Genomic DNA, 18,834 nt, shown 5'->3' with positions numbered 1-18,834 from the left:
GAAAAGAAAAGAAAAGAAAAGAAAAGAAAAGAAAAGAAAAACACCAAACCAGGTCTTGCCTCCCCTGTTTTCTTCCCAGTTCTGTATCTGAGAAGCAAAAGTTGGCTGCCTGCTTTCCACCAAGGCAATAAACATTTAATGTATACTAAACAAGTATTTACAGAATTTTTTCACCAAATTTCTTGATTTCCAAAAGAGAAATCTGTCCTAGCTGAGGACTCCATCCACCCATGAGATGAAGCTGTATTTTGCATCATCCAGGAGAAACTTTTGGGTGAGCTGAACAGACAGGGAAAAACAATCATTAATAAATTTCCCCCAGACCTACCAGGAACTTGAAGCTCAAATCACAAAGTGACTTCAGATTAGAATTAATCCTCCTTTTCCCTGGAAAGAAAATATGAGGAGCCAAAATCAGAAGTGCTGAATTATGTCCTCATTTGTGTTTACACACTGCTGCAGCAGCAACACCAGGAACCGAGCAACACCAAATGCAGCACAAGTGCTCTCACAACACTGATATTTTTAAAGTAACAAATTTTAAGATATTGCTGATGCATCTGCTCAGTCAAAGATACTATCCCAAGTAGAAAATGCCATTTTCCAATCAGTTTTCAGGCAGGCATTTGCACTCCAGATTGTTCAGTCATCAGTGGAAATCACTTCTCACATGCATAAAATCGACACAAGGGCAATCAAAAATCCAGCCCCAGGTAGTCAGGCACGAGGGCTGCTGAAATCAGCTCAGTAATCTGGAAAGGAACAAGCAGCAGAGAGTTCAATAATCTGGAAAGGAACAAGCAGCAGAGTGTTCTCAGGAAAGCCTATTTTGATCGCTGTGCCTTGCTGGGGACATGTGACAGACACGGAGAAACACGGAGTTCTGCCCCGCCACAAATTACATCCGAAAATGCAAATAAAAAATGATTCCTCTGAGTCAAAAGTTGCACGATTTCCTTAGCCAGCTGCTTTCAGTGTCACTAAGGTTTGAGGACCTCCCCAGTTCCTGTTGTCACTCAGCTCCTGTCCCACGGGAGCCCCGGCAGCGCCGCAGGAGCGCGGAGGGGAACGGAGCAGAGGTAACAGCACAGCTGGGGACACACCTGGGGACACACCTGGGGACACCCTGGGGACACCCTGGGGACACACCTGGGGACACACCTGGGGACACCCTGGGGACACCCTGGGGACACACCTGGGGACACACCTGGGGACACCCTGGGGACACCCTGGGGACACACCTGGGGACACCCTGGGGACACCTCCCGCTGCTCCCCTGGGAGCTGGGCACAGCCATGGACACCAGTTCTGAGCTGAGGGCAGGGGGACAGGAAAGGCTGAGAGCATTGTCACTCCTGCCGCTGGCCCCTGTCAGGACACCACGAACACATCTCAGTCCTCTGTGCTCCCCGTGCCCCTTCGGAAGGGATAATGCTTTTATCTGCCTGCAGGCCTTGTCAGAGACGTGAGGAGCTTTGTCAGCCCAGCTTTGCACCGCCCTTTATGGCCCCTGGAAGGCACCATTAAGTATTCCGAAGGCTATTTTCCTTTAATAGTGTTCTGCCTGCTCACCAAAACTAAAGCACTGCAAAGGAAAAAGGTCATTTATCCCCCCTCCTGTGTTTGGTGTGTTAACTTTCTCTTCCTTAGGGCTTGCTGCATTCACACATTTGCTTTTGGTCTTTCCCATCCTATAGAGGAGAAATTAATGTTAAAATTGATTCTGTATGGCCAGGCTGTTCAGTCATTCTGCTCCCTGAGACCGGGCCAGGTTCTGCTCTCTGTATCTGCCATGGTTTTATTGTGCACAGCAATTTGGGAGGTGTTTAGATAGTGCATCAAAGTACATTTTTTCCGTCTGAAAAATATTTTTTCAGTGCTGTCTACTCCAAGAAAGACTAATTTCTTTTGTATGGGGTTTTTCATTTTCATTTACATCATTCAGATTGCAGTAAGAGAAAATAATCTTTCGTTTCCAGCCTTTCTCAAAATCAGTTATGCAAATTATAACACAACGGGCGTGACCTTTTAAAATGTGTTGGGTTTTTTGTGTATGACAGCCACTTCTAGCAAATTTCTCTCTCAGAGTGTTCATTATCACCCCTCTACCACTATTTGTGGTGTTTGGATGCCGAAAAATTCTCAAAAGTAAACATAAGGTTTTAGTATGACTGACCAGGAAAATACATCATTTCAGAGGCAGCTGTCGCTCATTTCCTAAAATCTCTGCACAGAAACCTGGTTTAACTTTTGTTTAACATACAAACACGGAACAAATTTTTTTGCCAACCAAACTAACCTTGCATAGGCATTAATACACACTTTTAGAGTTAGAAGTAGACTAGGTGAAAGGCAAATACCAGAAAAAACCCCGGAAACCCCTGAATGTTCATAAGACTATTTCATCCAATAATATCCACTTTTAGAGTTAGAAGTAAACTAGGTGAGAAGCAAATACCAGAAAAAAAACCCAGAAAACCACAAATGTTCATAAGAATATTTCATCCAATGTGGTTTCATTACATGGAGACTGTATTTATATCAGCTGTTCATCACTTTTACAGTTGATTACTTGCCAAAGCAACCTGTAAAATGCAAACTTTTAATTAGTACAGTATTGTCTGTATCTCCACCCGACATTTTTTAATAATTACTCCCAGTCTGGAAGAAGAAACTGCACTATATGAGTCATGTGTCACATAAATCACTTTGAATACCAGAATTTCTCAGTTAACTGTCTATAGTACCCTGCAGACCAAGAGTTATTTGCTAAAATAACTCAACACATAAAATGAATAATATGGGTGGGAGAACCCATCATTTACTGGAGGAAAATTTAAGAGCAAAGCAAGAAACTCAGCTGCTTGAATAAACCACTCCCTGCTGACTTTCAGGAACATTTATGGTCCCTGATTATACTAAAAGAAGCTGGAACTGTTGGGCCCATCAGCCAGGGACAGAGGGATAACTGGGGGCTGTGTGAGGGCAGGGCAGGGCACGACTGGCAGCAACCAGGAGATCCACCTGAATTCCCAGTGTGCTGGGAGCTGGGGGTCCTTGCTTGAAAGGATGCACCTAATTCCCTCCCCTCAGTCCTGGCTGCCCCAGCAGACACAGGAAGAAAGAAAAAATCCTTACAGGAAAAAGGAAAAGCTGATCCCTACCCGTTAATAATCCCCTGTTATTCCTCAGAAACGCTCTTGCTTCTCTCTCCATGGGAATGTCCTCTTCTGCTGCTGCCTCTGGCACTTCTGGTGAGAGCTGCTGGGAGGGAAAACTGTCATGGGCGGAAAGGAGAGCATTTGGTACAGTTTGTCAAGAGCTGGCAGCCAGGGAAAGTGGCCTTCCCTCCAGGACAGAGCCCTGCTCTGTGTGTGCTGCCAGGGAAGGGCATTCCTGAGCATCCTGAGGAGTTCAGTGGCAGACGACAGCAAAGGCTGCCACAGGGAGAGCGTGCACAGTGCCATGGGGAGAGTGTCCTCAGGGTCAGCCTGGCCTACAGGGCAAGGCACCTCCCATGGCCCTGGAGAGGAGCCAGCAAAGAGCTCCAGTGTGCACGGTCATGTTCCCAAAATGAGCAGCTCCAAAGATGCCAAAGGTGAAGCAGAATTCACTTTTTGCAGGAGGCTCTTCCACCTCAGTCTGGTTTTGAGCTGCAGTGCCAGAGGGCAGCCAAGGACCTCCAAACTACTGCCAAAGGAACTCTTCACTGCCCAGGGAGGTTGGACAAATATTAACAAGGAATGCATTAATTGGGAGTTAAGGGAACTCCTTAAAATCTACAAGCACAAAGATGGACATGTTGAGTAAAAAGGGTAGCTAAAGTTTCAGCTGAAATGTGCATGTATGTAAATAAATTCAGTCAGCACTTTCTGTTCTTAAACTTCCTGGCATCAGTTCAGCACTACAGGAGAGCTCCACTCAGCACAGAAGCAGGAGAAAAAGGCTCTTTAAACACTTGAGTCTGTTCTTTGGCAAAACCACAACCTGTGCTGGTTGGCATTTTCCAATGGCTTCCTTTGGTTATCATGTTTTGTAGTTTTATGGATAAAAGTCAGACTATTATGCAATCTCAATAGAATCATAGCACTGCCTTCCAGTTTCCAGTTGTAAAATGTTCATCTACACAAGGTATGGAAACACAACTGAATCATACTCATTTTTCTAAAAACATTCGAAGTCAAGCTAAGGGCATAGAATAGAAAAAACTGACTAAATCAAAAAGCTTTGTTTGAATGCAGAAAACTGTATCAAACACAGCTTATCTATCAAAAAGCAACTTATTCAGCCACTTCCTACACAGCCACAAAGGAGGAACTTTCCTCAGTTTATGTACAACAATGTGGGAGAGAGAAAAGTACAGCAAAGCAACATTTCATGGTAAATAAAATCTTTTTTACTGACATTGATGCTGCACCATGGGATAACACTGATTGCCTGGTTACCAAAGAGTAATTTTGGAAACGTCTCAGCACCTTCCTGACGAAAATATTAATTTAATCTCGCATCTAGCAGCCTGTGTGATGTCAACTTCTCATCACAATTAGCGGGTTTATTTTTGATGTGCATGCTGTCAGCTCCTAAAAGCTAATGGAAAGTCATTTTTGTGCAATTTAAAGTCTGATTACTTGAGTGTTAAAGTTCCCTGACAGTCCTTTATATCAGGAACGGGAAATTTAGTAAGAAAATGAATCAGCTTTGATAACATTAAAATAACTCCTCTGATACGAAAGTCAGGCCTAAAGTTCGCTACTATTAACACAGGATACAAAAATATGGCTTCACCTGAAAATCATTTCACAAAATATCATTTTGGAGATGTTAAAGTCTGAGAACAGGGAATAAAGGAACTTTATGTGAATCTCCAAAAAGCTTCAGAAGACAAGCAGTTGAATCAATAGATAAGCTCTTTAAAAAAAGATAATTTGCTGTAGTGTACTTGAAATTGATTGAAAATTTCACACTAATAACTTTTTCCACCTAAAAAAACCCACCAGAATTTATTCTAAATCAATAATATCCATAGAAAGATATTCACTACAGTATATTTTGTGCGGGGGCATGTCAAAATACTGCATGTGGGTTTGTCAAGCCTGAACATTTCATTTCAAGTGGAGTTAACTCGAGCTGAGCCATGGTGCCAGGCTGCCCTGGCCCTGTGCACAACGGGGACCTCGACTGTGACTCTGCTCCTCAGAGCAATGACAGCCACTCAGTGGAATGCTGGCTCTTATACCAGTATTCAAAGCTCACCTTTTATTTCATTGAAATACTTTGTGTTGGTTTTTACGGTTTTCATCCAGCTGAAACTCTTTCACAGAAGGAAGAAGCCTTCAAATTTTGATGCTGAGGCAAATGTAAAGAAACAAAGTGATCAAACTTCCCTATGGAAGGAATGTCCATTTGCACTCCTACACATGCTCCCTCTGCTGAATCTGATTCTGTTGTTATTCATACTTTTGCATTTCTATATTACTTTCTAGGCTACAGAAGAAGATGAGCCACCTTATTCTACTTTTCTCATTGTTCTTGGCTCCAGCATTTGCCGACGGGGGAAGTCAGAAATCAACCCAAAGCCTTTGTTCAAATGATGTCAGCCACAAACGCCAGAAGAGAGACTGGATCTGGAACCAGATGCACATCAAAGAAGAGATTGATACACCTTTGCCACACCACGTTGGCAAGGTAAGCAGCAAACTGGGAGCAATGGCTAAAAATAGCAAATGAGGATCTTGAAAAGCGGAATTTGTTTGCAGTCTAGGCAGGAGAAATGAAAAGGAAGTAGAAATTGGGCTTAATACCTACATATTAACATGTTAAAATCTTCAAAATGTGGGCAAAGAGTAAATGAAGAAGAGTGCCAAAGGAATTTTAATTCCTTTGAAGAATACAAATAAATGTAAGGGAATAGCAGGTCTGGAGATTCCAAATGCAGGAAGAGCCACATTACCTGCAGGTGCATGATCAGGAAGGAAGTCTGGTGCCTGATGCATGTCAGGATTTTTCTGGCAGCTCAAGACTCTTTCAGAAACCTCAGAGATCAAATAAAAACATATGTATTCAAAAAACTGCACAGTTTACATCTCTCAGGTTGTACACGAAACAATGAGTTCCGTGTTTCGGAATGCTGTTACACAATCAAAAATACTGTTGCACAAAGCAAAAGCAAATAATTTCTAAAAATACTTACAAGCATTGACCTGCTTGCAAACTCATTTTCCTCAGGGCAGTGCTCATAAGAGCCTATTATCAACTGCATATTGCCCAGGGAAAGTTATCCCAATCCAGTCTTTCAAAGGGCTGCACTGTGACACTTTGCAGATAAATGCAGCTGAGCGTTTCCCTGCCCTGTACCGCGCTCACATCTGTCAGGGCTGTCCCACCACAGTCACACAGCCCTTGCTGCCTGCTCTGGGCTTGCAGAAAGCGCCACAGAGGCCACAGGGTCCTCTCAGCTGCCACGGAGCATCTCTGCTTCATTTCAGACCAATTCAGCTCCAGATTGAGGAGCAGCTTCTATTCCTGGAGCTGTCCTAAATAAGAGCAATTCCCTTTTGTCCAGGGTGTTTCACCAGCACAACCCCCTGATGGCTCCTGCAGTGGCTGCTTGGTGCATCTGCAGTGCCGAGCCCTTGATAATCCCTTTGAAGAAAGGGCCCAGCAGCAGCGAGGCAGGGCTGAGTGACAGCTGCAGGAACGTGCTGACACATTTGGATCTTATCTTGCACCACTTCGGTGCTTTCCTTTGTGTGGTCATGCCCAGCATCAGAAAAGGCATTCTGAGAAGTTTCTGCTTTTTGCACTGAATAGGTACATAAAAAGGGAGAAAGAAGACACAGACTACCCCATCTTTGAGACAGGGGTGGGGTTATTTCTCATGTGGCATCTCCAGAGCTCTGAACTGCTCTCCAGCAGTCCCAGCAGCCAAAAGCAGGACTAAGGGATGAGGGGTGGAAATATCAATGACACATTTCGAAAGAAAAAACCAAAATTTAAACAATGCTCAACAGTAAATGACAACTACAGAATAAATCAAATCCTGAACACCCAACAGGTGACATTTAAGATAACATCAGTAACAAAAGGTTGGAAATACTTGGTCAAACCCAGCAATCCTTGATAATTAGCAGGCTGAAATAAGAATACTGATAGAGCGCATGGAAATTTGTGGTCTAAAGCTTCTAGCAGTGACCCTGTATGTGTGAGGGCATAGAAAGGGAAGCATCATTACCTTATCTGCAGACCAAGTAGTGTGCAAAAACATTTAGAATTGGATTAAATTATGTTTTTAAAACTGATTAATACTCATTCTTCTTATTGCATCCCTTATTCACTGCATATAACCTTAAATTCTAAAATCTGTGGGGTGGAAATTTAACCTCCCTGTCATAGCATGAGCCTATTAAAGGATTGCATGTGACTGAGCACAAGAAAGCTGTCAGCTATGGCAGGAATTCTGCTAAATGCTAAGGAATAGAGGCTAATGCTGAATAATGTCAGGAGGTGTGAATACAGATTTCCTCCTGTAATCCTGTGAAACTGAGCAAAAACCCCTGGAAGGTCCAGAAAGCTGCAAACAAGAGTAGCTCAAACTGAACAGTGGCTCATGTTATTTCAGACATAATGAAGTGAATTATTTGTAAGCGTTGGCTGCATGAACAATTTATACCTTTAGGAAATATGAGGTAGTATTTTAAAAAAGCTTTGTTCTCTATAAGCAGCAGGTTTCAGTGTGGGGACAAGTGCGATCCTGTAGCCCCAGCTGCTGCTGTGGTGCTGCTCAGTGCTGCCCCAGCCGACAGCAAAAGTCCCGAGGGCTGCTTGCTTCCCAGTGGGATGAGGAATTCCTGACAGTGTCAATCCTCTGCTGCACCCAGCTGCAGACCCCACCTCTATCTCTCTGAATTACTCTTTCCTTCCAGATCACATCCAGTGTTAGGAACAACAATGCCAAGTACATCATCGAGGGTGAATATGCCAACACCATCTTCAAGGTGGAGGAGACCAGTGGGGACGTGTACGCCTTCGAGAGGCTGGACAGGGAGAAGAAGGCAGAGTACGAGCTGACAGCTCTCATCATTGACAGAACAAACAACAGGTCCCTGGAACGCCCCTCCAAATTCATCATCAAGGTGTATGACATCAACGACAACGCCCCCGTGTTCGTACAGAAGGTGTTCAATGGCTCTGTCCCAGAAATGTCACCAGTAGGTATGTCCTCTCACTCCTCTCCTTTCATGGCTGGCATTAAAAAGCACAATATATATTAATGTGCACCTTGAAAACCCTTTTCTAGGAACCTCAGTCACCAAAGTGACGGCTGTGGATGCTGATGACCCCACAGTGTCAGGTCATGCCACGGTGACCTACGAAGTCACCACAGGAGGTGAATATTTCACCATTGATGACTCTGGTAAGTCAGACACACAAATGTCCTAACACTTTGTCCATGCCCTACCCTTTGAAGAAAACACAGTTTTAAGCCTTTTCATTCTGGAAAAGAGGAAAAATCATTCAAAATATTTTAAACATGATTTAGAAAGGTTTTTCATTCACACTCCACAATGCCACTGTCTGCATCTGGAAATGAACTAATAAAATCAGGATATCAGCTACCATGAACAAAGTGAGAAGGTAAAAGGTCATTTTTTTTCCCATTTATGGAAAGACTGACCAGGAGCTAAGATGAGTTTGTGTTTTCAGTTCAGCATAGATACTGTTCCAGTGACCAAACAGGAAAGGGGAATACACAAATTCTGAAGCAGCATTCAGTAATCAATAATCATTTACTTTCCTAAGCTTTCTAGCTTAAATTTTGCCCAGTTTTAAAACCAGTGTCCGTACCTCTTGTAACCACTAGTGTGCTAGAGCAAAGAACCCAAGGAAAGAGGTTAAAGATCCATTAAAAGAAATATTCTGCTCAAGCTCTCCAAAATATTCCATCATGCAGAAAAATTTCTAACATTTCTTGAAAAATACCACTGTAAAATTGCTACTTAAAGCTGAATGTGTGGAGATAAAAAAAGTTAAAAATTTGCTGTCAAAATTGAAGAGATGCTGGACGTGCTGCAAAATCTAATTGTATTCAATATTCCTTTTTCACAGGTGTGATTTATACAAAAGAGCCTAATTTGGACAGAGAGACCAAGTCAACGTATGAGGTTGTTGTTCAAGCCAAAGATGCTCCGGGTTTCTCTGGGGATTCCAGCACAGCCACAGTGATCATCACCTTGTCTGACATCAATGACAACTTCCCAGTGTTCAAACGCAGTGAGTGCCACACAGCCTCTGAGCCACCCTGAAAACAAAGGCTGACACAGACACAACGAGTTTAGCTCACAGTCCAGCACAATTCCGCTTTCCTTAAAAATGGCCAAAAGAACTTTACATGTTCAGAAGATCTTCTGTGTTTCAGCTGGAGCCACTTTTCCTGGGCGATGCACAACTAGAACAGAAAACAAAAATCAGTATCAATTTCATCCCTTTGCTAAAGATCTTGACAATTTGGATTATTATTTATACTTCTCCATGTCTTAGAGACACACAATGCTAAATTCTCAATGGAATATTTTGATGTGCTTCTGTCAAGTAAGAACAGTTTTATCTAAGTTCAAACTTCCATGTACACACACCTTACGTATTTTTCTCTTTTTTTAACAGCATCATTTCACTTTAAAGTTCCTGAAAACATTTCAGTAGGAGGAGAAGTTGGCAGAGTCAAAGTAGAAGATATTGATGAACCACAGCACAGAAATACAAGATACAGCTTTATCCAAGGAGAGTTCAGGGACACTTTCGACATTGAGGCAAATCCATACACGAATGAAGGCATCATTAGGCCAAAGAAGGTACTTGTCCTTGTAACAAAGATGATTATTGTGGTTTTCCACGTGTAACAAGTGATCTTTTGGTTTAGGACTAGCAGCAGGAAAAAACGGAAACGTATGAAAGTCAGTATGAAATATATTGATCCTGAACACCAGCTCTCCAAGCTCTGGGAGAGGAAGAGATGTGGATTTCTAGTCCTTTTCAACCTCCAGACCTGAAAAACTCCAGAATTACTGCAGAGTGCAGTGGGGCTGTGTCAGAAATTCAGGTTACACACTTTGGGCTTCTCACAAACTTCAAGTGGTTGGATGCTTCAAAGAGGCAGCGATTTAAGTGTTGAACCAACTGGCCAAATCCAAGAATCCTTCCCTTCTGCAGCCCACATGAAACCAAAGCAGAAAATGTAAACAAGTCCACCTGACCTCTTTTCTACAAGTCTCTTTTGCAGTTTGTCATTTGCTCCAGTCTGAGCCACAGCTCCCTTACTTTCCTCAAAAGTAGGAAAGAGCCCTAAGGAGCTCTTCAGAGTTTTCAGAGCTTCCCCACTAATTTCTTATAAGTCTTTAAGACTCTCCAAAGCCTTTATTAGGGTCTGTTCTTTGTTGGTTTTTTTTGAATTCTCAAACCCGCTTGATTTGTACCTAGGGACTGCTGCAGAACATTGCCAAACCAAGACTTCATTGATTTCATTGACTTGCTGCTTAAAAAAAAAGAGGAGAGAGGACTGTAAATCAGCTCCTGTAATCCTCAGATTGACAGGAATGTGTTTTTTCCCTTCCAAGTGTCTCTCTGTAACTGCTAAGACTGGAAATGTCATTAAGAAGAGAAAACTTTCAGACAAAACAGTACCAAGGATTTCAAGACTGGCAGTAAAATCCTTGGCTGTGGTCACACTGGGTATGACCAGCTCTCCTTCCCCTGATGCAGCTCTTCCTCAGCTTCCCAGGAGCTGGGGAATGCAGTGCCTGCCCAGAGGAGGAGCAGTCACAGACCCCACAAACGCTCCCTGAGGAATTTGGAACCTGCTCTTCCTCCAACACGCACTGGGCAAAGTTCACCTCCCTGTTTTGCAATGTGATTTTTGCCATGCACACGTCGTAATTTTAAATACACAGCCATGTGAGATAAGTCCAGTCGCTTCCCTTCACAATGTCTACTCAAAGAGAAGAACAAGAGTCACCACAACTGCTGTGTAACTCAGTGTTTTTACAATCTCAGGTGGTAGAACAAAGGAAACTTTGAAAGGAGCGTTTCTTACTGCCCAAGCTGCTGGCCTTCCTCCCATTGTGTGATTCCTTTTATAGTCTCAGGCAAGGGGAAAAACAGGGAAGAGGATGTCATTTATCACTAAATGCCCCAGCTGTCAGCCAGTGCAGTTCTGCAATCTGCCTTGAGTGCCTCCAGAACAAAAAGCTTAGCCAAGAGGAGAAACTCTTCCCTGGCCTTTGGGGGACAGGAGCTAACCGAGTTCTGGTAGTTACAGCTTTATAAAAAGAAAATTATTTAACCCAAAAGAAAATTATTTTGCCAAACTACTGGATGAATCTGTTCCATACCAGAGGTAGTTTGAGCCACGCTATGATAGAGAGGTTCAGCTGGAAAATGCTCTCCCCTGGGTCCAGCCAAGATGAAATTTGGTAACATTGCCAAACATGAATTAGAGCACAGATCTTAAATCTGCACAGAAAGCCAATGGAAAGTTTGCTTGGACATCACCAATGCAAGAATATCTGTAATTGTCTTTTTGGTTTTTTAGCCCCTGGACTTCGAAACAGTATCAGAATACAAGTTTGGCATTGAGGCCACAGACCCCACCGTGAACCTTCGGCACTTCAAACCCGGCAACCCCCGAAGCATCTCAACAGTCACCATCGAGGTCACCGACGTGGATGAGCCTCCCGTCTTCACCAAACTCCCATATGAATTTAAAGTGAGGGAAAATCATGCGGAAGTGAAAACACTTGGTTCAGTTCATGCAGAGGACCCCGACGCAGCTAAACGGAAAATCAGGTAAGACAACGCCAGCTTTAGCAATTCTCTTTAAAAGTGCAGAATCCACTAATAGTGCCAAGAATTTGACAAAGAACCCAGACTTTGGCCCTATTTTTTTAGAATCTGCATGCCAAACGAAACAAAGAAAATCCAGTTTAATTTTTCCAGCACTGCAGCCATGGATATATATGCTCACCAAAAGCTGAACATAAATTTCATTTACCCATGTAATTACCACATGGACTTACTGATAAAACATTTGCAGATTTAGGGAAAAAATATAAACCTGGATATTTTTACATGGTTATAATTTATTGTTCTATTTTTTATTGTAAGAGCTCTCTCAAACATGTGCTTAGAGAAGAAAGTAGACTTCTGAAAGAGCAAAGTACAATAATCTGGAAACTCTTCCAACAGATGTATTTCACTCTCACGGCCTGCATAGTTTTAGGGCAATATTCTCAGCCCTCCTAGTCAAGATATTAATGTAATTTGTCACACAAGAACTCTGTGACCTTCCTCTGTGAACAAATGAAGTGAAACACAGCATTATCAGCCTTGCATTGACATATCTTGTTTTAAACAAAAAACAGATATATTCAGCGTAGAGCAAGTCCTAATGGAGACTACGTCAGGGTATCCAATAATGGAGTTATTCAACTTCCCAAGCCTCTGGACAGAGAATTCAGCTCCTCATACAACATCACTGTGGCAGCTGTGGAGATCCTTGAAGATGGTAAGTGCTGCCCATTTCCCAGTTTGAAAGAAACCCAGGTACACCTTTCCAGCAGGGCTGCAGTTTATCAAAAAGGAAAGGCACAACCTGATAGCCTGTTCCTACTGAGCTAGGAATGAAAGGAGAGTTTCTCCTTTGCATCATCATCTTCCCAATCAATCAAGTCCCTACAAATAGGTCAGAGATCATTTTAGGATTTGGCCCCTGGCTTTGCTCAGCTCCAGGGATCGGGGCAGGCCAGTCCCAGCCTGGTTTGATATTTCACAATATAGAAATGGCCTGCTCGGTCCACATTGCTTTAGTGCCAGAGAACGATGCTCAATCCATGGCCATGCAATGGGAAGAATCAGGAAGCCATAAGCTACTGTCATTTTATTCCTGAAAGATCCTTGATTTAACCACTACGAGAGATTTTAGGAAAATATCTAAATCTCAGAGGAAAAGTTTAAGTTTTGAAGTTATGATGGAGGTAAAAATGTTTCATCATGTGGGAGGCACAGAAGTGGGCACCAAGTGTGGGAAGGGGAGTTTAGGCCGCACTGGAGCTCCAGACTTGTGACCTGTACCCTTCCCATCATTCCAGGCCGTCTTTCCGACAGAGAGTCACATGCCCACGTTCACGTCATAGTGGATGATGTAAATGATAATGCTCCAGAACTTGTTTCTCCTGAGGAACCCCGAGTGTGTGAAAATGCTGCCCCTGGAAAGGTGAGACAGGGAGAGCTTTTCCCTGAAACCTGAATTACTGCTTGTCAGCTCAAGTGAAAGATGTCTTCTAATAAAAGTGAGTCTCAGTTTATATGTCAAAACACCCGATCATTTCACTGATTTTCAAAACATCAGTGGTCAAGAATATCTCTTAAGGATATTGCTCTGTTGGAATATTGACTTTTATCTGCTTGCACACATGGGCTGCAGTGCCCCTCTCCCCCAGGCTCTCACGTCTGTCTATTAACAGCTGAGCCATGAAGGACAGTCAAACTCTGCGCAGCAAGAATCAGCAACTCAGTTCTATCACACAAATGCTTGAATGTGAAACTGATACATTTCAAACTAGTAAGACGACATTGCTGCATGGAACATTATTTTGTAGTCATAGCGTGCACGGATCTGCACGCACAAATTGTGTTACTACCTGCACAGTGTTGGTATTTCAGATTTACCTGTTTGGCCTCAGACACAAGTGTTCAACCCATACTGTAATATTTGTTTAATTAAGACACTTTGTGTCGTGCTTTAGGGGTGGTACTCCCCAGTTTAGTGTTCCCACTGAAACTCCAAACCACACACCCCTCGCTTGCCCCCTTTCCCCTGCAGCAGGAGGGAGGGGAGAACTGGAGGCACAAAGGGGAAAGATCGTGGGCTGAGATAAGAACAGTTTACTGGAAACAGCAATGAGATAAGAAAATGAACAGCAATAGCATCAATATAAATAACAAAAATAGAGAGAGAAAAAAAAATAGAGGGCAGAGGAGCCACACCACCCAAAGTGTTCCCTGTGGCTCAGCACCAGCATTATCCCACCACTCTGTCCACCACACCTGCTCAGACAGAAGGAACCCCTTCTCCAGGAAGAGAGTCTCTTTCCTCTCCCAGAAATGACATGAGGTGGTCAAGAATAACCACTGTGCCCCCTCCCAATACTGAAAATAAAATTAACTCTTCCCTGACTGGAACCAGGACACTCTCATTGCCTGGACTCTCTGCTGGAACATGCAAGGCAATAATTTCACCTTTAGTTTAATTTTTAAAATACCTTTGGGACATAATCAGACACATTTTTTATATTTGATACATCTAATGTACATCAGGTTGAAGATTTCAAAACCCAAGCATGTCCTTCAGGCATAAGTCTCAATGGCATTCCAAGAATGACAGTCACACTTCAAATTAGGCTGAGGACTTTAGAAGACACCATCTTAGACAGTTCAACAAGCCATATGTCTAAAAAGGAGGTGTTTTTCATGCTTTCATGACACAAAATTTTAAGAGTCAAAACTGGTCTTTTTGAAGGCCCACAAAGAAATTGCTTGCCTGAAAAAACTTGAAGAGGGGTATCCTGAGATGTCTGTGTCCTTCCTTTTACTGAAGGGTTACACAGGACTCACAGCCCAGTTCAAATACTCCACACGTTTTATCAGTGTGCACTGAAAACTGTGACCTTTTCCATCCTTGTAGGTGATTGTCAGGATTTCAGCTGTTGACAAGGATGAAACATCACCCAGAGGTTTCTTCAGATACTCACTGGCCACGGAAGACAGCAACTTCTCCCTGATAGAGAACTATGGTAGTGTATCCCTGCATTGCCCTTCCTCAGCTCCCCCGAGTGGGACCCTGGGACTCAGGGAAGAAAAGCTGTAGCACTGACCTGCAGTTGGTCTAGCTGAGCTAAGTAACTCTTTCTTTTTAAAGGCTTGACATACTGGAAAAAAAAGTAAGTTTACTGGAACCAGTGTTTCAGTGTGTTCCTGAAAGGCTGGCGGTGTGGAAGGGAAAGAGGCCCCAGTACTGGAAATCTTTGGGGACACTCTGGTAGAGATTATCACTAATGGCGTGCTGTTACTCCTTCCAGACAACACAGCTAACATCACTGTCAGATACGGACAGTTCAACCGGGAGCTGGCCAAGTTCCACTACCTGCCTGTCCTCATCTCAGACAACGGCGACCCTGACCTCACCAGCACAAACACCCTGGTCATCAGTGTCTGCAAGTGCAACGAGAAAGGCAACTTCACCTTCTGTGAGGAGAGAGCAAAGCAGGTTGGCGTCAGCATACAAGCACTGGTGGCGATTTTTATTTGCATCTTCACAATCATTGGTGAGTATCTGACTTTTGGAATGTTCTCTGCACTACAGTGTGAGGATTGTTCTGTTCTTTCTTTAGCTGAGATCTACAAAAGCTTTGTGCCTGTGAAATGGTCACAAAGCCAGAAATGCTGTACCAATTTAATTCATCTCACGTGCTCTTCCTCTCTGGCCTGTTAGAACAGCTTCAGCTGCAAAGCTGCTCACTCCTCTGGACAGGCTGAGTCACTGGAGAGGCTATTGCACACATGTATAATATACTTGATTTACTGGTGCCAGCCTCTTACACAACTGTAAAACAGGAAATTTGGGCTGGGGCAGTAACAACAGGATTCCTGGTCCCTCTAGCAGAACTAGTCTGGAAACCCTTTAAGCAGTTCAGTGAACATAAATACATTTCTAACAAATCAGCAGACCAGTACCTGTTGGCTGCGTTTGAAATCTGTCAGAGAAGGCTGAATACTTTTTTCTTGCCTGAGAACTGGCCTGATTTGCAAGTACCATATAAGTAGCATCTGATGCTTGGCATTAAGAGATTTACCAGCTCAAGGCAGTAGTTGATTCAATGACCTTGTAACACCATGCATTTGTACTTGTGATTCCAGCTCAAGAGTCAGCTGGACAATCCCCGTCCAGACTGAACTCCTTCAACTAATCCTACAGTTAAATAGAAACTTAAACTATTTTTTAATAAATATATGTTAAAAAAATGGTCCAGAAAAAAAAACAAAAAACAAACACTTCAGACTATGTTACATATCTTAAATGCAATTTATTTTATTGTCTTACTTCTGTATTCACACCCGCTCATCTAAGTTTCCTTTGCAGTGATTGTGTTGCTGATTCTGCTGAGAAAGAGGCACAAGAAGGATCTGAGCGGGCTGGGGAGGAACGTGGCAGAGATCCACGAGCAGCTGGTCACCTATGACGAGGAGGGAGGGGGTGAGATGGACACCACCAGCTACGACGTGTCCGTGCTCAACTCCGTCCGCAAGAACGGCCTCAAGGCAGAAGCTGCTCCCTGTCCATATGCACAGGTCCAGAAACCTCCTGGGAACATCACCCCTGCAGCTGGAGGGATGGAGATGATGATTGAGGTGAAGAAGGATGAAGCTGACAATGACAGGGATTTGCTGCCCTACGACACCCTGCACATCTACGGCTACGAAGGCGCCGAGTCCATCGCGGAATCCCTCAGCTCTCTGGGCTCGGGCTCCTCAGACTCAGACATTGATTATGACTTTCTCAATGACTGGGGACCCCGGTTCAAGATGTTAGCTGAGCTGTATGGATCAGAACCAAGTGAAGATTTTGCGTATTAAGCTCAAACTAGCCGTGAATTTTCTCCCTCCCACTACAGATAGATGCCAAGAGACTGCCAGTGGCCAAAGAGGGACTCACAGCACTTCCCTCAAGCCGTAGTAGGATTTCAAACAGGCATGGAAAAAATCTGCAGAACGGTTAAAAAGACACGCAGAGATCACCTATATTAACTTCCCCCAACACTACTGTCCTTGCTAACATTAATTTTTTGTCCCAAAATTCCTGTTCACTGGCCTGTTCATGTCTTCCAGGACACACCTCCTCTCTCCATCTTCCCCACTTCTGTTTTTGTCCCCAGTTTCTCCCTCATTCCTCTCCTCCTGTGCTGTTTCCATCCACATGCATCCAAGGTCACCCTCCACAGGGAGAGAGAGCTTCAGTGGCATTGGGAAGGGATGTTTTAACCCCCCTGGATCTCCAGCTGGCTGCTTTGCGTGCCCCTCTTGCAACATCTTTATTGATATTCCACATTTATGCTTACCCAGTAAAGGAGAGGAGGAACATATGGTCTATCACTTAGTATTAGAAATTATTCCATCACTTTCAAAAAGAAGCATTATTTTTTTTCCTTCTTTCCATTCTATTAATTATTTTTGCTTTATAGGCTTCCACTACATCTATGAGTTACTCAAGATAAAATTAGACAGGATTTTTAGACACACAATCTGGTTTCATCTGTCATTTTTAACAGCCTGATGACAATTTCAGGCACATTTCTGGCATGCTAGAATTTGCTCTAGCTAGCAGCAAAAATTGTTTTTTCTCTCTGTAAATGGGATCTCAGTGTTACTCAATGGAACATATCCTGCAGGGCAGGAAATGTGGAGATCAGGGGAATGTTAAGACTCCAACACTGTAAATCTCTCTAGATGGAAATATAGGTCTCTCTAGATTTTGAAAGAGGTTGAATAGGGGGTTTATTCAGCATTATTAAAGCAATAGCATTTTTTCAGGGACAAAAAAATGAAGGGCCTCATTACTGTGAAACTGTTGTGCTTTTTTTCTAAGCAGGTACTGTAAAAGTAGTATTTTCCACCTAGGAAAATATTGTAGACTCCCAAACCAGAAGGCTACACACCCACACACTCAGCTGCATAAAAGCACCAGAAATGTAAGGCGGGTTTGGAGCTGCAGCCACCACATCCCTGAAAAGGGATTGTGCTCAGTTTCCCACCTGGTGAGGAGCCACAGAATGACCAGAATGAAACTTCCCACACTGGAAGTGACCCAGCCAAATACATTTTGGAAAAAGTGGGTCCCTTAGGACCATGGCCTGTCTCTGGCTTCCAGCAGTGCAGAGTCCTGTTGCCCCCAACAGGAACAGAGCCCTACTACACAGATCTCCACTGTGCAGGATCTGTGCTGGAGTTGTATCTATTAGTTTAGTTGATTTGATTATTTAAATCTGGTAGCTAACCAAATAATATTAAATCTTGTTTTTTTTTTCTTAAACCAGTATGGTGGAACCTCACATATTTGCTTTTTACTTGTTCACATCATCTCTAATTCACACTCCCTTCCCCCAAAATGTTTTCTTGGCAGGAAATAGCAACGCACATAATGGTCTCACACAGTTCCTCACTGCTGTAAAAAGTTGTCCAATGCAATACTTGGCTGGACACTAATGCAACATCAACAACATACTCACTCTAATTTTTAAATATGAACTAAAGAAAAACTGAGGAGAATTCTGTCCACTGGTCAAATCAGCTTTGGATCCCATCCTTTGTTTTTAAAAAGTACATTTTGGGGTGACAGCCTTGGTTTTATTTTGAATGGGCTCATTCTCTTTTGTTTTATCCAGCCAGCAGTATGTGCTATAGGGGTTCCACATGTTTGTGTATTATAAAGAATGCTAACTAATCATACTTATAGTTTAAGGATTTTGTCAGTACCTGTGGTATTGGCTATCAGCAGGTAAAGTTAGTTATGAAATTATTTAGTGCAGTAAATCAAGTACTTTGGTAGGTATCGGCCAGATTCTATTACCTGGAATTGCTGTTTTTAAGCCTGATTTTTTAAAAGTTATTTTAAGGAACACTGTATCCATTTCCAATGTATATGATGTTTGCACTGGACAGTTTCTTTTTATATTCCTGTACTGTATTATGTTGTTTTTTTACTACATAAAAGCCAATCTCAAGTTTGGA

At 43.0% G+C, this 18,834-nt stretch overlaps 1 protein-coding gene across 2 annotated transcripts; it reads left to right on the top strand.

The window, feature by feature from the left end:
• The first annotated feature begins 5,487 nt into the window (after positions 1-5,487).
• LOC136296136 (cadherin-5-like) lies at positions 5,488-18,834 on the top strand. Of its 2 annotated transcripts, none has more exons than XM_066194979.1 (11): positions 5,488-5,685; positions 7,923-8,211; positions 8,297-8,413; positions 9,106-9,270; positions 9,661-9,848; positions 11,585-11,838; positions 12,414-12,556; positions 13,140-13,264; positions 14,735-14,843; positions 15,129-15,374; positions 16,190-18,834. In XM_066194979.1, exons 1-11 carry the CDS (start codon positions 5,497-5,499, stop codon positions 16,681-16,683), a joined length of 2,319 nt encoding a protein of 772 aa, XP_066051076.1. In that variant the 5' UTR covers positions 5,488-5,496; the 3' UTR covers positions 16,684-18,834. The 2 variants fall into 2 exon arrangements, with proteins under 2 accessions (XP_066051076.1, XP_066051075.1); XM_066194978.1 differs by having other exon boundaries at positions 5,491-5,685; positions 16,178-18,834.

Source organism: Chamaea fasciata, unplaced genomic scaffold (assembly GCF_029207755.1).
Source record: "Chamaea fasciata isolate MVZ Bird 193981 ecotype frontalis unplaced genomic scaffold, bChaFas1.0.hap1 SCAF_12, whole genome shotgun sequence".
Taxonomy (NCBI): Eukaryota; Metazoa; Chordata; class Aves; order Passeriformes; family Sylviidae; genus Chamaea; species Chamaea fasciata.
This window is presented reverse-complemented; position numbering and strand designations above follow the sequence as displayed.

Excerpts from the sequence above, each read along its gene's own strand:
- LOC136296136 (XM_066194978.1), top strand. The coding sequence starts at position 5,497 with ATGAGCCACCTTATTCTACTTTTCTCATTGTTCTTGGCTCCAGCATTT. Across the intron at positions 9,271-9,660 it reads CTTCCCAGTGTTCAAACGCA|CATCATTTCACTTTAAAGTT; the intron begins GTGAGTGCCACA and ends TTTTTTTAACAG. Across the intron at positions 15,375-16,177 it reads TTGCATCTTCACAATCATTG|TTTCCTTTGCAGTGATTGTG; the intron begins GTGAGTATCTGA and ends CGCTCATCTAAG.